Source organism: Chenopodium album, chromosome 6 (assembly GCF_948465745.1).
Source record: "Chenopodium album chromosome 6, dcCheAlbu1.1, whole genome shotgun sequence".
In the NCBI taxonomy this organism is placed as follows: domain Eukaryota; kingdom Viridiplantae; phylum Streptophyta; class Magnoliopsida; order Caryophyllales; family Amaranthaceae; genus Chenopodium; species Chenopodium album.
In genome coordinates, this window is record NC_137839.1 from 2,888,452 (window position 1) to 2,905,517 (window position 17,066).

The 17,066-nt window shown below is 33.9% G+C and overlaps 2 protein-coding genes across 2 annotated transcripts; one reads left to right on the top strand and one right to left on the bottom strand.

Moving 5' to 3' along the window:
* Positions 1-5,150: 5,150 nt before the first annotated feature.
* LOC145635573 (putative chlorophyll(ide) b reductase NYC1, chloroplastic) lies at positions 5,151-10,362 on the bottom strand. Its single transcript, XM_081686882.1, has 10 exons — positions 9,787-10,362; positions 8,834-8,912; positions 8,606-8,735; positions 8,431-8,505; positions 8,116-8,299; positions 7,666-7,734; positions 7,111-7,250; positions 6,878-7,000; positions 6,194-6,386; positions 5,151-5,679 (listed from the first exon to the last, which is right to left on the bottom strand). The coding sequence occupies exons 1-10, from the start codon at positions 10,132-10,134 to the stop codon at positions 5,494-5,496; spliced, it is 1,527 nt and encodes a 508-aa protein (XP_081543008.1). The 5' UTR covers positions 10,135-10,362; the 3' UTR covers positions 5,151-5,493.
* A 2,419-nt stretch (positions 10,363-12,781) lies between these two features.
* On the top strand, positions 12,782-16,627 carry LOC145635575 (uncharacterized). The gene is made up of 7 exons (XM_081686883.1): positions 12,782-13,211; positions 14,116-14,226; positions 14,333-14,431; positions 14,518-14,628; positions 14,723-15,026; positions 15,485-15,624; positions 15,736-16,627. Exons 1-7 carry the CDS (start codon positions 13,074-13,076, stop codon positions 16,270-16,272), a joined length of 1,440 nt encoding a protein of 479 aa, XP_081543009.1. The 5' UTR covers positions 12,782-13,073; the 3' UTR covers positions 16,273-16,627.
* Positions 16,628-17,066: the final 439 nt, after the last annotated feature.

Here is a 17,066-nt window from a genome sequence, read left to right on the forward strand (position 1 = left end):
TTCTAAAATCTTATAATTTGTGCTAACTCTTTTACTATGACCGCTTGCTTGCTTGAAAACACTACATGAATAAAATTATGATGCGAAAACACTTGGAATCCTATACAAAAAAAGATATACCACTTTCCCTCGAAGTGGGCACTTAATGGAGGTTGATGCTATCATAGCTTAACCCTCCATTTCCCCTTAAAGTTATGCCGATAGCTAGCAACATAGATAGCACCTTAGCACATATACCAAATATGAACGACAACAAAAGCTTCAAGTAGAATTCATTTAAATTCAACGTACATGAACACTTTGCCAAATTTTGGATACTCCTACATTTATACTATTCCTAGCATCATCTATGCATCCAATATATATCTCCTATATTTATTTCCTTGTGTAAATTTCACAACCGCAAAAGTCATAAAAGAAATTATGATAAATACTAGCCGCTGATTTGTTGTTTTAAACATAAGTATTTATATTCCTCAACCTATTTTATTCATTTTATACTTCGTACTATTTAAATAATACAATAATAATATTGTCTATTTGTATAAAATATTTTCTACCTACACTGTAACATTTATAGTTGCTCAATCACTCTACTAAGAAAATTAAACCAGTGGAAATTATACGTATTGGTACATTACATTTCAACTAATAAACTAACACAAAGATTTTCAAAACCAATAAATTGCTAAAATTGCGGTGCTACCCAGCTAGCTTAGGGAGTGGATGGATCATGGATCTTTCACTAAAAGACGAACATGATGATACAAGAAATATATTGCTCTAAAAGTAACGCTTATTAACATTATTTATTTAGTAATTAAGGTCAAAAGTTAGGTTAGAAAAACAAAACTATAGGTTATGATTTTTTAGCCATAAAATATAAATTAGCAATTCATGTTTCCGTTGGCCTATGGCTGGCTTATTGTTAGCTAGTCTAGCAGTGGTGGTTAAGTAAAGCAAAGCCAAGATCCGGCAACTAACAGCTGGATAAATAAACAGCTAATTAATCTCATACATTTTGGTGCGTAAAGTGTTTGGTCAAGCTTTTTAGAATTGAAGAGCAGCTTTTTATGCATATAAAACTCACTAAACATATTGTAATTTGATTTTATAAAATATTATTATAATTATGTACTTAATTATATAATTATAGTATTAGATTGTAATTCTTAGTGTTTCCTAGCTAATTTGACGTGTGCCTAGTGCTAAGTGTTTTTCGTAGTACAACGTTATTACAATATCATAATATTCCAATATTTCCTCCATATATAGGTTTTTGTACCAATTGTGTGGTCTATCATCTACACTACTACACACCATTGATGTAGATTTTTGAATTGTGTGGTCTCATCTAAACATTTTATATATGGGGAGCAATGTAAAATTGTGTATTAATAGGGTATACTAACATGCGTAAATATAACTAGGTTAATATATATACTACTTCCGTTAATTATTATGTGCAACAAAAGAATATTTTATGTCTCACAGATTGCACATAATAATTAACGGAGATAGTATATAGTTGATGCTTTAACTTTAGCACAACTTAAAAAAAAATTGAAAGTTGGCACATTTGTATAAACATTGTCAACTTTTGTTAGAATGCAAGTCTTACAAAAACTTTGTACTTATTTTAAGTATCAACGACTCGTAACAAACCGCTAATCCTGCTTCAAAAGTTGTACATAAATTTCTAATTATGTTTAAGTGTATCTCATATCTCTAATTGCAAACTATAATGTTTAAGTATTCAAGCTATTTTCAATAAGAGGTAGTGACGAATAGCATATGCATGCCTGCTTCCCTCGTTATGGTCAATATTACTTTTATTTACTTTGATCGATCCCAATTTGCATGCATGCACTAGTTTAATATTTAATCATCATAGTCCTTATAATGTGCATAAGATAAATGGAGAAAATTTCAACTCGGAATTACAAATGGTTAGACCAAATTGAAGAATCACGCAAAATAAAAATTGTACTTAAATAATTTTGGGAAAGGTCTATCATTTCATTTTATTCATATTTTTTTTAATGCAAGGGAAATAGTCTATTAAATCTAATACTCACTACGTATAAAATAATGCTTCTTAATATAATAGATCATTCTTTACTCTTATCCACTAGTCAAAATATAGAAGAATTTAATTTATTATTATTGTTGCAATCTTAAAACAAATCTTGGTTTTATCATTACTTTTATATTATGGTTCTGCTGCCACATTAAATGTAAGGGAAAATTAGTAAAATGTAAACATGTATGACTTAAAACAGGCTGGTTAGTCCTTAATTAAACTTTATGAAAATAGTAGAATAGTAGTATTCAATTATAGCCTGCCTTCAAAGTTCAAAGAAAGATTCCAATTAGAATAGAGCCTAACATGGACAATGGACCCCTTTTATGTTTCTTTTGATTTTTATAGGTTGGCAATAAACCACAATTGGCCAATATTCAATGATGATGGCTAGAAATTAAACAAAATAACGATGTTATTTAAAGAGATATATGATTATATCATATTCTGATAATATTGATATATGGATCAAAGTTCCTATTATTATTATTATTATTATTATTATTATTATTATTATTATTATTAGATAAAGCCCGTGCGATGCACGGTTTGTTAGTATTTTTTTTAAAAAATATTTTTCATATTATGTGATTTTTGTTATTATATTAGCTTTAAAATATTAGATAAAACTCCTAATCTCAAAAGATAATATTTTATATTTAATTAATTTAAACTTTAGTATCTTATTCGTCAATTTTGCTTACGTGACATTTGAATTATTTAATTGTAAAAGAAATTAATAATCTCTTATTTAATTGGCTACCACTTAAATTTATAATCTTACATAGCGCGATAAGAAAATTAAATCCTACGTGACTCTCTAAAAACTCGGGGAAGCCCGTGCGATGCACGGTTTATTTGGATTTTTTAAAATATTTTTTTTTATACATATATTTATGTGCTAAAATTTGTTATATATTTAGATAAAATTCCTAATATCAAAAGATAATATTTTATATTTAATTAATTTAAATTGGAAAATCCTTATTCGCCAATTTTTCTTATGTGGAATTTGAATTATTTAATTATAAAAGAAATTAATAATCTCTTATTTAATTGGCTACTACTAAAATTTATAATCCTACATGGCGCGCTGAGAAAATTAGATCCTACGTGGCTCTCTAAAAACTCGGGAAAAAACTCTCCTTTATATATATATATATTAGATTATACAATAGTTCCTTAATCATCACACCAATAGCGAGAGGGGTAAAATTATATACGTGAATGAGATAATTCAAGAGGGTGTAAAATTACATTTGGATAGATCATGGAGGATTTGTGTGACTCACATAAATCTCCTATGGAGATCATAATATATAGCCTTGTATGCAATTAATCAATAATTTTAATACAAATTTCATTCAATTATTACTAGACTCTAAACTCAAAGTTTTAGTGAGCTTAATACTACACGTAGCTACGTAATATATACGGAGTAAATTATTATTGTATGTACGTATGGCATATATGATACGTACTACCACCTCAAAACATTACACCTAATTAAACTTATTTTTCACAACTGTAATTGCTAAATGTAAATAGAATATATACTTAAAGTCGTAATTAAATTATACTCAGTGCTTGGTACATACACTTGTTGTCAATCACATTTTGACATGTTTCTATCTACACAATGTAAAAGTTACATCAGAAAATGATAAGAATTATGGAGTGGATTGGAGTACGACATGGGCAACAAAGAATATGTGAAATATTGTCCAATGAAACATGGATAAGCTTAAGAAATACAAGAAACAAATTGTGAAATGGTCAAGACCAAATAATAACCAAGTTGGAGGGAATAAATACATGCACTCAAGTCCCACATATTAATCTTACAAGTATGACTTCTCTTCAATGCAACAAAAATATCTTTATCTTAGCTTGCCCAAACTATTTGGGTCAAATTCTTGCTTCTTATGCACGATTTTTGTTTATGCGCAGTCATCGGCGACCCCATCGCAAAGGGTTCCTTGATTGAACTTTTGGCCCATCTTGTGTTTATGTTATAATCGCCTCATTGGTGTGTTTGATATGTGTTGCTTTGAGAAATTGGATCTTACTCTTTTTGTTCCAAATCTATTACGATTATCCACTTTTAATATTTATGGATATGACTAGGGTGGTTAACATGAACAATGCATGATGCGTGTCATATCTAGCCATGTCTGAAAAGCTCTTAAGACTAAAAATGTTCGCACACTCATTTTAAGAGTTCATTGAAAAAAAGAAGTAATTAACAATAATGAGGTCAAATAAGTAAACAAAGATTTTAGGGCCATAAAATTATCTTTACATTATTCATAAGTATTTTCTCATACTTTTTAAAAGGTAGAGATATAATTGTATGAATAAGGGTCTATTCTGATTTACTGAATTAAACTGAATTGTTTATGAGAGAAGAAAATTAGGTTATGAACTGAACTGAAATTAAGCTGAAGAAAACGAGTCCTAGTTGAATCAATTATATACAAAGGCATGTTTAATCGTAAATTATTTATGTACTTAAGAGATTCAGTAACACTAATCACATTGATTGACAAATGAATTTGTTACAGATTCGTAAATTAATAAAGTACTTCGTATCCCATAACATTTATGTTTACAGACGTTTTTATTAGCTACTAGCTAGTACACCTATACGAGTAGTAACTTAGTTGGAGCCTTGGAGGTGTATGAATCAAAGCCACAAATTAAACGAGTAAAGAATGATTAGAATATGGGCATATTATGGCAATAATAAAGACATACCACATACCAAGTATTTGTTGGGATTAGCCGGTGTTACATGTTCTGAAATCAAAGCTCTATATGTTGTATAGTCTTGCACATGTTAGTTATCGACGGCAAATGCGCTCTACCTTCCTCCTTTTCCATTTGCGTTGAAATTTGTTAGTGTTAGAATATTTGTCCCAAATAATAATTAGATAATCTTCTTTGGTAGGTTCAATTTTGGAATTTTGAAAGAAGCAATCCCATTTAAGGTGAGCTTCCTCCCTTTCCATTTGCGTTGAAATTTGTTAGTGTTAGTATATTATGAACAAAATATTGAGAGAACTGATACAACAATCCGAAATACTTCGTATATTGGCAAGAGACCAAGAGTACATTATATTTTACATTTCAGGAATAATCATCGAAAATACAGTGTAATTTATCTATACATGTAAAATGTCCTAACATTTAACTTACAAAGAATTTAACATAGTATATTGAATCAAGCCTGCACACTACTTCTATACAAATCCTTTCAACGGAGAGCTCAATACATTCGTTAATGTGTTGAATGTTCTGTAATCGAGCATGGCTTATTCACAGAGTATTTAGTATAATTGTCAGCTATCTAAGGGAACCTAGCATTACCCTGCTTGCTTAGATGCTTCTTTCAGACTTATCTTGGTTGTTCAAGTGCCTGGGTATGAGCTGCCTGTGCTTGAGAGTATGATGAAGGCGCAGACTACAGAGAGGGAGAAAACAGAAACCCAGGTGTTTTCTGTGTACATTTCCATTGCATCAGTGAAAGAAAAACGGGTACGATTCTCTGCCCAATTCCTAATTCGATCAGCTTCAGCTGCGTACAATGCCCTTCCCTGAAATACATGCAGTAAATGATATTAACTCGCAAGTTCCGATCACTAACAATCAATCCAGGATAAGGTAGCAAACTACATGATCATGGTCCAGAATGAAGTGTATGGCCCTAACCATGCTTGACGGCTATTTGACCCCAGTACTTTATTATGACTCGATTAGAATAGCTCTTAAACAACTCTTCTTTATTAAGGATTGTTTATTGTTTATAGATTAAATTAACTTTGAATCTGCCACTGTTTCTGTTTTAAGTCCATCAGATCTTACCAAGTGAGTACTAGCAACTTGATACTGATATCCTCGTCTCATCTATTATTTTAAAGACATTTCAGAAAAACATCCATTGTTATGGCTTCTAAATTATATTCTATCGTCAATATCAAAGTTTATGAAACCACCTAACAGTCATAAGAACAAGTCCAAATTGCAAAGCCAGGACCTACTCAGGTACAAATGCAATAGGCTCAAGCCATTTCAGGATAATATCATGGATTACGCGATAATGAGGAATACCTTATCATCAAACCAGCGACCACGTCGTAGCCATGAAGTGACCAGAGCAAGCAAAATTCTGGGTGGTGTTAAGTAATTGATGGCCTTTCCGCTGCCTTTCACAACCCTCATGCGTGGCACCAAAGATCTAGCAACAGTCTCTGGAAGCTCGCAGATAATGTTAAACATTTGCTTATTCTTCAGACTGGAGCCACTGCAGGTGCCAACAGTCATATGCATAAGTTGAAAAATAAGTGCATAGCCAATGTGAAAATAGCACTCTCAAGTCTCAAAACAGATCGGGTATATATAATTATCAATACCAAAAATCAGGGAGTTACTCTAAAGCCCAACGATGTAAGGAGGACAAACACTAAATACGTAGTATAAAAGACAAGCATGCTGGGTATATAGTGTGGAAAAAAGATCAACTTTGTATACGGAGTATGAATGTATGCTATATTAAAAGATAGGTCTTGAGAGCTTTTATAATTATCATTGAACATCTATGATTCCTTAAATAGTGCAGCTTGAATTTTTTACCCTTCTCTAGCAAAGTGGAGGTTTTTCCACATTAAAATCCTTCGTACACTTCAAGATTTCAAAGTTTGATTCCTTAAATAGCGACCATGGTCAAACTCACTTAGGTAGCAACTGCAGAGATTGCTGGAAAGAAGGGTTTTTTTTTTTAAATGAGTGACATACCTCAACAGTAATTCTGTCAAGACCATGCCAGGCGACGCTGTATGGACACCTATCTTGGTCCTTTTGCACTCTTTCAAGAGTGAGGATTGAAGCTGTCGCAGACCACATTTTGTTGACCCATAGCTGTTAGTAAAATAGGAATTATTTAGCTATACAACAATTCCAAAAGTCTTAGCAAGGTTTTCCTCAACCTTTCAGGACTGGAAGGAATATATATTATGAGTACTACTTACACAGCTGTCAAAGGGGTACTAGAACCCCCAGAACCAGCACCATCCATGTTAAATATGTGGCCTCCCTTTTTCTGGCTGGTCATTGCCCGCATAGCTTCTCGGGTACAGATTACTGACCCAACTAAGTTTGTTGATACAATCTACAGATAACCCAAAAGTGTCAATAGATCAGCTTCAACCTTAAAAAGTAGTCACCTGATTCAGCATGTTTCTAGAAAACAGGAAAAGTATTAGCAGATACACACTCCCACAATTAGGGTGATGGACAAGATTTCAACAAAGAATGTAGAGTGCACTAAATGTCTTAAAAGTCTTCCAAACATAATAAGCACAGGCCCCAGATGATTATTTTTACTCAGATAAGAGTACATGCAATCATAAAAACGCATCAATTCATCTTTCAAAAATGACAGGCCAAGTCACTGGAAAAATCGACAGATTACAGCACAGAACCTAGAAGATAAACTTCAATAGATTTTTTTAGAGAACTAAAATTGGTAATGACCACTGATCAGTAATATCATAAGAGTTGCATGAAAAAAAGTAGAAGCACACCTGCTTGATATCTTCATCGGTGAACTGCAACAAGGGTCTGAACCCTTTATTTGTTCCCGCATTGTTTATCTGCCAAGTATAATTAATTAATAGTTTATAAAATAAAACGTCTAAAATGAATACTGTATGAGATGAAGTCACACATGATAAGTGTATTTTTTCATTTGAAGCCACAGATATACATCAAAAGAAATTTGAATAAGGACAACATAGGTATATTAGACAATGCAAGGTCACCAGTTTATGTAGCAGTGACACAAGCAAAATTGGTCGTCCTAACTGTTTATATTTCACAAATCCACATTGGGCTGGGGTAGGGCTTTGTGATTGAGCAGAATCATACAGTAAGGTTTTTTAATACAGGCTAAAAAGTATATATTGAAGAAAGACAGGAGAATGGGAAGGAAACACTTTCAAAATTCACAATATAACCATAGGAGTATTACTCACCCAAATGTCAACTGAGCCAAGTTCATTTACAGCGAAAGTAGCTAGCTTTCTCACATCATTAGGGTCACAAACGTCACATGGTATACCTACTACTTTTGCATATCTCTGAGTTTTCCCATTTACAGCTTCTAATTCCCTTAGATTTTCTTCAAGCTCTTTGACGGTTTCATCTACTGAATCAGCACTGCCTCCAAGGGAAAGAAATGTGAGTTTGATTAAAAGATAAAAAAAAAAAAAAAAAAAAAAAAAAACAAAAAAAACAAAAAAAACAAAAAAAAAAAAAAGAAAGGTGACCCTTAATTTCCAGAATATAACCTGCGTGAAGTCACAACCACTGGGTCTCCGGAAAGAAGAAATTCTCTAGCAAGTGCTTTACCAAGTCCTCTAGTACTGCACCAAGTAAAGTGGGTGTAAGACTAAGCAGAAAATAAAAATAACCATCTTTAAAAGGACAAATCAAGCACAGAGAAAATGAACATTGGCCTAGTACCTCCCAGTTATTACAACATTCCTTGGACCAGCTCGGCTATGCTCGTCCATAACCATGTTTGCTCCTACCATAGTCCCAATTATAACCCCTCCAAGCCAGCTATACCAGATCAAGTCATTCATCTCACCACCTTTACATCATGAAAATTTAACATAATCAGCTGGAGAATTACTAGAGCTAAGCTAAGGTATGTGAGGAAGAAGCATCACATGTAAATGCAATGCTAACCTGACAATTGAAATCCAGTTAGCAGAACAACGCCTGTGCTCATCATGGTTACAATGTATCTCCCAACATGTAAAGCAGCCTATGTACATAAAGAGCAACAAAAAGCTTCAGTAACCCAAAAATAAAAAACCTCGGAATGCCTTGAATCTGGCACTTTAAGTGACCCAACACTAGGGTTTCGACGGTCACACATGTAGATGTAGTAGCTGTTATGTTGGACTATGGTTTCCTCTTTAGACTAATTTTCAAACCTAGCTCATTTCTGTGTAGGGAATATCATACAATCCCTTAAACTTAACCTAGCCTAATTCTTTAATCCTTATTTCTTGAGATCAATAAAACTTCCTCTCCTTTGCCCAGTGGATATAGCTAACGCATTGTTAATGGACCACGTTAAATATATGATCTTGTTTGTTGACTTCATTTATCTTAACAGCATATGTTTTAACAAACTTGTTGTACATGATGAAATATCAATTAGAGACAAATGAATGCAAGTACCTTAATCATAACAAGGTTCTCATATCCGAAGATTAACAAGATTTATTTGAAGAAACCCCCATAACATTAACAATTTAACATCCAATATTAGGAAAACAATTAACATTGGCATCAAGACAAAACCTAGATAAGAAACACCATCACCATCCAAATAAAATTCTATCATTTCATTCATTTGAAATTTTGAATCATTTCCTAGAACCACAGAAACTGAAAGAGGCCAAACTCTCATATAAATCTCAAATCAGTTGGCTTGATAAGTGCTAATACTAAATTCATTCATAGAAATGTATAAAATCTTATGCAACTTCAAAAATTATTCAAAAATTCAGTCACTACTCATTAATAGTACAACATATAATTCAACCCGACCGGTTAGTAAGTGGTAATAAATAACGGTAATAGTAATACTAACGAATCTGTATCGACTGTAAATAACAAAAGAAACATACCGAGAACAGAACTTTCTCAAGTTCAGCTAATGCATCCCTATTCTCATCCCCAGAAGGAAACTTACACAATCTCACAATTCCTGCCTTAATTGAACTACGAATCTCCCTTCCATTCGCTTTAATTTTCAACACCAAATTCAAATCCCTTTTTCCCCTTTCTCTCTCCTCACTCTCATCACTCCCTTCTTCTTTAAAACCCCTGCAAACTTTCCAACACCTTCTTCTTCTACTCTTTCTTGAAACACCCAGTACCGGAAAACTCCCCGGAATCGACAATTTCCGGCGAATTTCCGGTCGGAGTGGCAATTGGATATCTGGGTATGATCCCATTTTTGTAAGGGTGGCCATTTTTGGGCCAAAGATTGAACCTTTTTAACAATTTTAGGTTATCCTGCTAAAAAAATTGTTGTGGTTGTATATACGTAATTATACAGAATTCAGAAAAATTGGAACTTTTGTAGAGAAGAAAGAAGAGCATAAATATCTTAATCCTGGTAAATTGGAGAAGAAGAAGAAGATTGGAGAGAGAAAGAGGGAGTGGTGGGGAAGAAGAGAGTGTGATGTCCACACGTTAAAGCAAAGTTTCTTTAAGGCTTGGATTTGTAATTTTATGGTACCACGTAGCCAACAATGTTTGTATGTTCTTTAGCCTCCTCTTTTGCTTCACGTAAGTTAACATACTTCCATTTTTTACTTAACAACCTCTATGTATGAAATATACTTATTTGTACTTATTAGCACTAATGATAAGTCGATAAGTATGGGGTAAATAATAAACGTTCTATTCTCTTCAACGGAATTCAACGGAAGTTGAATGATCTATAACATGAAGTATTCCGTAAAATAATATATAATCGGTTAAATTTAAAACTTAAATGTATAAATGGTACAAAAGTTGTTTTCAAGTAAGCTCTGATAACCTGTATCTAGGGTCTGTAAAATACTATTGTCCCGCAACACACCTTCACAATCAATTATTCAATGTGGGTTAGCTAATTCCAGGGTTTTTATGGGGATACGACTTTTATGATAAATCAATTCCAAGTTTAAGTGAATAAGAAAGAAGATAAGAGAGTAAGGAGAGAGTGTGTGTATTATGTTAGAGAAACTACCGTATAAAAGAGCAAATCATAGGTATTTATAGGAGAATGACCAAGCCATATGGCTTCCATGTTAAGCACGTGGCAGGTCTCCATCGACTCCACATGGCGGAGAGTGGATGACCACGTGGCCGACTATGCATGGGTAATATGCCGATATGACCTTGTATCCGATATAAGAAGTGCTCCTTGGGGCGTGACCCGACCCGCGGATCCAATGAAAACATATCGGCATCGATATCACACATGTACAAGAAATAGAGTTTTTTGAAATAGGATTGCATATTGTCTAATGCAATTATACATTCCATTGTAATGGAGAGACACAAGCCAAGACACTATACTATGAGACATACTTCCTCCCTTTTTATTTCATTGACGCTTTTAAATTGGGTACACATATTAAGAAGAGGAGAGAATGTGAGAGAGAATGATAAAGTAAGTGGCGTAGGAAGAAAATGCAAAGTACTACGTACTAAAAACACTTCAATTTGGTTACACATATTACCCTAAAAGGAAACGTGTCAATTAAAAAAACACTTCATAAAAAAGAATACATGTCAAATAAAAACGAAGATAAGTTGAAAATTAAGTAGCATTGTATTAATACAATAAAAAAATCAATCCGATTAGGAAAATCAAGCAAAACAAAGGCCGACCACTTCTAACTTTCTAAGCCAACAACCACGGACTATTTGGTAGGCCATTTGTGGGCTCTAAATCAAGGCCAGAAAAATGCTCTCCGCACTACTAGATGCAACAACATTGGACTCTTGAAATCCAGTCCAAGGATTAATAACACTGTTGATGAGATCCTTATCAAGTATGCTAATTATTGGCATCACATTAATAACATTGTTTGCATGTTCAATTGTTGATTGGTCTCATGATCTGATGCAACAACTTAACGTGCAAAATTAATTGTTGAAAACAACATCACTATCAGTAATTTGCTGTACTATAGCAGGCTGCAACTAGGGAGTAGCTAGTATTATCCTGCCTCTTGGAGTTTGTTATCCAGTTTACACTTTACACAACCGTCCACATGAATTACATGGTTTATTTAATTATTTTAATATTGCATATCTTTCTTCAAATAAAATAAAATAAAATAAAATAAAAATATTGCATATCCAAATTCCAAATTGACTAATATATTGGATACATTAGCTGGAAACCAAACAGTAGGCAATTAAAAATGCATGAAATCATGCATTCATAATATTTGAGTACTTGAGAAGTTGAGAGTGAGGGATAGATCAAGTGGTTAGAGCTCCCCTCTCGATTCGAAGAGATCTTGCGATCGATTCTCATCACTCGTCCTTGTGGCTCTCTAAACACCAAAAAAAAAAAAATTGAGTACTTGCTAAATGGTCTCAGATTACGATCACATAATGTAGACACTGATTGAGAATAATCCGATCTCATAATTACTTTGATCAAGATTCATTGCTTGATAGGTATATATCGAATCATTCCTCAATAAAATATAAATTCAAATAAATTCACTGTTAAAGTCAATATGTTTTGACCATTAAAGTTATACACAACCTATTATATAAAGACGAATGACAATATGCATTACACTATTAATCCATAGATACCAACTACAATCTATTCCATTTATAAGACCTTTAATGGCTAGAAACTTAGAATCTCATTCATCAATCAACACTAACTACAACCTTATACATTGATTCAATCAAGACCAATTGCTCTAAATTCAAGCTAAGCAAGTTTCACTTCAATACTTCACTTGTAAAAAGCCCATTTTAGTGAGGCAGGCTATAGGCACCCTATTAGAGAATCGGACCATACCTTCACACACTTTAAGTCAGTCCGAGTTAACAGGCAAGACTCCTTAAAAGCGACGGGATTTTATTATATGGTACTCGTACATGGTAGCTATATTGTACGTAGGGTGGTAAGTATAGTAAGTGGTAAAGCAAGCCACCGCGTTGATAGATTTGGACCTTCCAAATCCCAATAAAAACGAGTCATCTTCCTCAGTGTCCCGCTTTTAACTCCGACACGAAAATTCTCAGAAAACGCAGACGCCTTTTTTCTTCTTCCTCCTCCTCTGTATATTCCTCTTCTTTTGCTACTTTCTCTCTCCTCTGTTAAACCAAGGAGAGAGGGAATAGAAAGAGGAACAAAATTGATCATTTTATTAGTAGAAAGAGAAAAATGGCGCCTGCTATGGATCAACGCCCAAGATCTTTGAAGTCTATCACCATTCATGGATATGCTCAGTCTGGTGATCTTGTTGGTTTTCAGAGGTTGCTTAAAGACAACCCTTCTCTTCTCAATGAACGTAATCCTGTGGTATGTGATCTTCTCTTTTGTAATTTGTGAAATGGGGTTTTGATTTTGATGAATTTGGGAAATGGGGTTTTGATTTTTGTTGAATTTGAGGAATTGGGTGTTATTTTTGTGTTGTTTTCTTTGATGATATGAGCTTTGTCGGTGCTAAATTATGGTTTTTGATGTGATTTCTGGGTTGGGTTTTTAATGAATTTAGGAAATGTGGTTTTGATTTTTGTTAAATTTGGGAAATAGGGTTTTGATTTTTGTTGAAAATGAGAAATGGGGATTTCTGGGTGTTAGTTATTGATGAAGGTATGAGCTTTGTCGGTGCTAAATTATGGTTCTTGGTGTGATTTCTGGGATGGGATTTTGGTTTATGTGCAGAATTTTGGATCTGTATATTCAATTATATTGTTTTAAGCAAATTAGTAGTTGAATTTTGCAATATGTATTAATTTGGGGTTGGATCTGAGAACAAAGTGGTTCATTTGATCGCCACCATTAGAATTTTCATATGCATGTAATTGATTTTCGAATTAGGATCTTCTGTTCAAGAAACTCTTTTTGCATGTAATGTTCTTTCTTGGAATCTTTGCTCTTTGTAGAAAACTTTAAGGTGCAATTTTCCGATGTACTGTAAAGTTATTAGCTAAGGCAAATCAAAGAGCAAAGAATGATGCTTTCGGGTTTTGAAAGGAATGTGTCACTACTTACATCAGTTAGAGATTAGTAGTTGCATTAGAATCAAGTAGATTGGTATTTAATAACAAAGTCCACTCTATTGGCTTCATATAGAAGACGAGATCAGGGAATTGCCCTTGTGTACTGTGGTTTTTAAGTGAATGTGATTGTTTCATGTCGCTGTCGTTTGAAGTTTTGCTTTCAGCTGATACTGACTGACTTGTTCTTCTTACAATTACAGATGGTGCAAACTCCTCTTCATGTTGCTGCTGGCTACAACAATGTTGAGATTGTTAAAGTTTTGCTAAATTGGAAGGGATTAGAGAAGGTTGAAATGGAAGCCAAGAATATGGTATGGCTTTTTGCACTTTGGTAAATTGTGCAAGAGTACTAAAATTGCAGTGAGTTGTAAACTTTTTTGTATTTTTGATTCCTAATAGTATTTTTTTTTTCTGCAGTACGGGGAAACTCCATTACATATGGCAGCAAAGAATGGCTGCAATGAAGCTGCGAAGCTGCTTCTTTCTCATGGTGCTTTTGTGGAGGCCAAAGCCAATGTAACTTGCCTTTTCTCTAATATAATGCAGATGACTTGGTAAACCTGTTAGAACCTTTGTAAGTTCTCATACTTATTTCTGTGCAGAATGGAATGACACCCTTGCATCTTGCTGTTTGGCATTCACTTCGATCAGATGACTGCTCTACAGTGAATACCTTGCTTGAGTATAATGCTGATTGCAATGCTAAGGACGACGTGAGTCAATGGACAACATTTTTACATATTTTCTACTGTCACTATAAATGCTAGCTGGGCTAAATTTCACAATTGTGTGATATTTCTGATGCAGGATGGTCTGACCCCTCTAAACCATCTATCACCGGGTCCTGGTAGTGAGAAATTGCGGCAACTATTAAATCAATTTCTTGAGGAGCAGAGGAAGCGCAAAGCCCTTGAAACTTGTAGTCAGACGAAATCTAAGATGGATGAACTTGAGTGTGAATTGTCAAACATTGTGGGTTTACATGACCTTAAAATGCAGTTGAGGAAATGGGCAAGGGGAATGCTTCTCGATGAAAGGCGTAGGGCACTTGGATTAAAAGTGGGTGCTCGAAGACCACCTCACATGGCATTTCTTGGCAATCCTGGAACAGGTAATTGCTTTGGTGGTTGGCTTTGGATTGTTTAAAGCCTGAACAAGCCAGTTGAATGCTTATTTTGTCGACATTGCCATAATAGGCAGCCATGCAAAACCTGTTACTTGAAATGGATTAACCCTATTGCCATGGTATTATATATCTTACTACTATTTCACTGTTGAATGATGATTATATATGACTGCTCGTATTATGTGATCTATAATAGTCAACAGATTATGGGATTAGAGATAGCATGTGCATTATTATAAACAAAACATGATGTGCAATTTAAGTATAGATTTTCTGTAAAGCAGTATGCATTATTATGCCAAGCACATGGTAATTATTTTTTAAAATTACAAATAGATTATCTGGAATGACTTTTTGTTGTCTTCCTATAATAGAGGCGGGCACATCATATGGATTGTTTATCAGATGCAATGTAATAATGACTGATTATTATTGCTTGACAGGCAAAACTATGGTGGCCAGAATTCTTGGAAAATTACTCCATATGGTGGGAATTTTGCCAACTGATAAAGTGACGGAAGTGCAGAGGACAGATTTGGTGGGCGAATTCGTTGGTCACACTGGGCCAAAGACTAGGAGAGTGGTATTGTTCTTATCCTTATTTTCCCTTCTACCCCTGCCCTACTAGTCAAATTATTTGAGACTTGATTGTTGATAACTAACTCTAAGCAAATTGTTTCTGGATGTTGCCTAGATTAAAGAAGCTGAAGGGGGGATTCTTTTTGTGGATGAAGCCTACCGTCTTATACCAATGCAGAAATCAGACGATAAGGATTATGGATTGGAGGCTTTAGAAGAGATAATGTCAATAATGGACAATGGGAAGATAGTTGTCATATTCGCTGGATACAGCGAGCCTATGAAACGGGTAATATGTTCCAATGAAGGATTTTGCAGAAGGGTGACCAAGTTTTTCTATTTTGATGATTTTAATTCAAAGGATCTTGCTAACATTACCCATGTAAAGATGAACAACCAAGTTGAAAGTAGCTTATTATACGGATTTAGGTTACATTCTCTCTGCACTTTGGATACTATTGCAGAGTTGATTGAGAGAGAAACCACTGTAAAGCAACGACAGGAAATGAATGGGGGTTTGATTGATCCGATGTTGGTTAATGCCCGGGAGAATTTGGACCTTAGGCTTAGCTTTGATTGTATGGACTCAGATGAGTTGCTGACAATCACTTTAGAGGATTTAGAGGCAGGCCTTCGATCTCTGTCACAGTGAGCGGTCTGGACCAATCTAAGAAGGGATTATCCATAGCTAAGAAGCGTTAGTTACGAATAGTTCAAGGCATAGGGGTCATGATCATTCCTCCTGGTGCTAATCAATCATCTTGTTCAATTCTTTTGTACGGAGTATAGAGCATTAGAGTCGATGATCACTCCTCTATCCTTGGTGCTGCAGGAAAGACCATTCTTTTGTCCCTTTCTCTTTTTTATTCCTTTTTTTTTTTTTTAATATTTAATTTATGTAGTACAAATCTATATAATTGGTTGTAAGATTAATATAATGAATGTAGTGATAATTATGTAATAAATCAAGTTTTTGTATGAATGAAGGAATTATTTATTCTTTTGCACTGTCCCGAGTAATTTATCTTTGGAAAGTTGAATGAATGAGCTTTAGCCGCAACTCAATGTACAAGAAGTCAAGAACAGATCTTCTAACGACACCTCACTTTAGCATGTAAAATTTCAAAAGAACAAGTGTTAATTTTTAGAGACAATTGTTGCGTTCATCCTAAAGATTTTATTTATTTATTTATTTATTTTTGAAAGTTAGAGTAACTGATACGTCATAGATATACAAATAGTTCAAGTAACTAAGTTAGTGAAGTAACTATAGGAGTTAAATTATTAGAGTTTTACACGGAATATAAGATATTAAGATTTGTCAGTGAAGTAACTATAGGAGTTAAATTATTAGAGTTTTACACGGAATATAAGATATTAAGATTTGTCAATGTAGAAGTTGTTGTATACACTTGGGTACACGGTGCACCTAAGAGTTTTTTTTTT

Coding starts and splice junctions, on each gene's coding strand:
- LOC145635573 (XM_081686882.1), bottom strand. CDS start 10,134: ATGGCCACCCTTACAAAAATGGGATCATACCCAGATATCCAATTGCCA. Junction 7,251..7,665: donor CCGATGAAGATATCAAGCAG/GTGTGCTTCTAC, acceptor GGTTATCTGTAG/ATTGTATCAACAAACTTAGT. Junction 5,680..6,193: donor GTCGCTGGTTTGATGATAAG/GTATTCCTCATT, acceptor CATGTATTTCAG/GGAAGGGCATTGTACGCAGC.
- LOC145635575 (XM_081686883.1), top strand. CDS start 13,074: ATGGCGCCTGCTATGGATCAACGCCCAAGATCTTTGAAGTCTATCACC. Junction 13,212..14,115: donor TCAATGAACGTAATCCTGTG/GTATGTGATCTT, acceptor TTACAATTACAG/ATGGTGCAAACTCCTCTTCA. Junction 15,625..15,735: donor GGCCAAAGACTAGGAGAGTG/GTATTGTTCTTA, acceptor GATGTTGCCTAG/ATTAAAGAAGCTGAAGGGGG.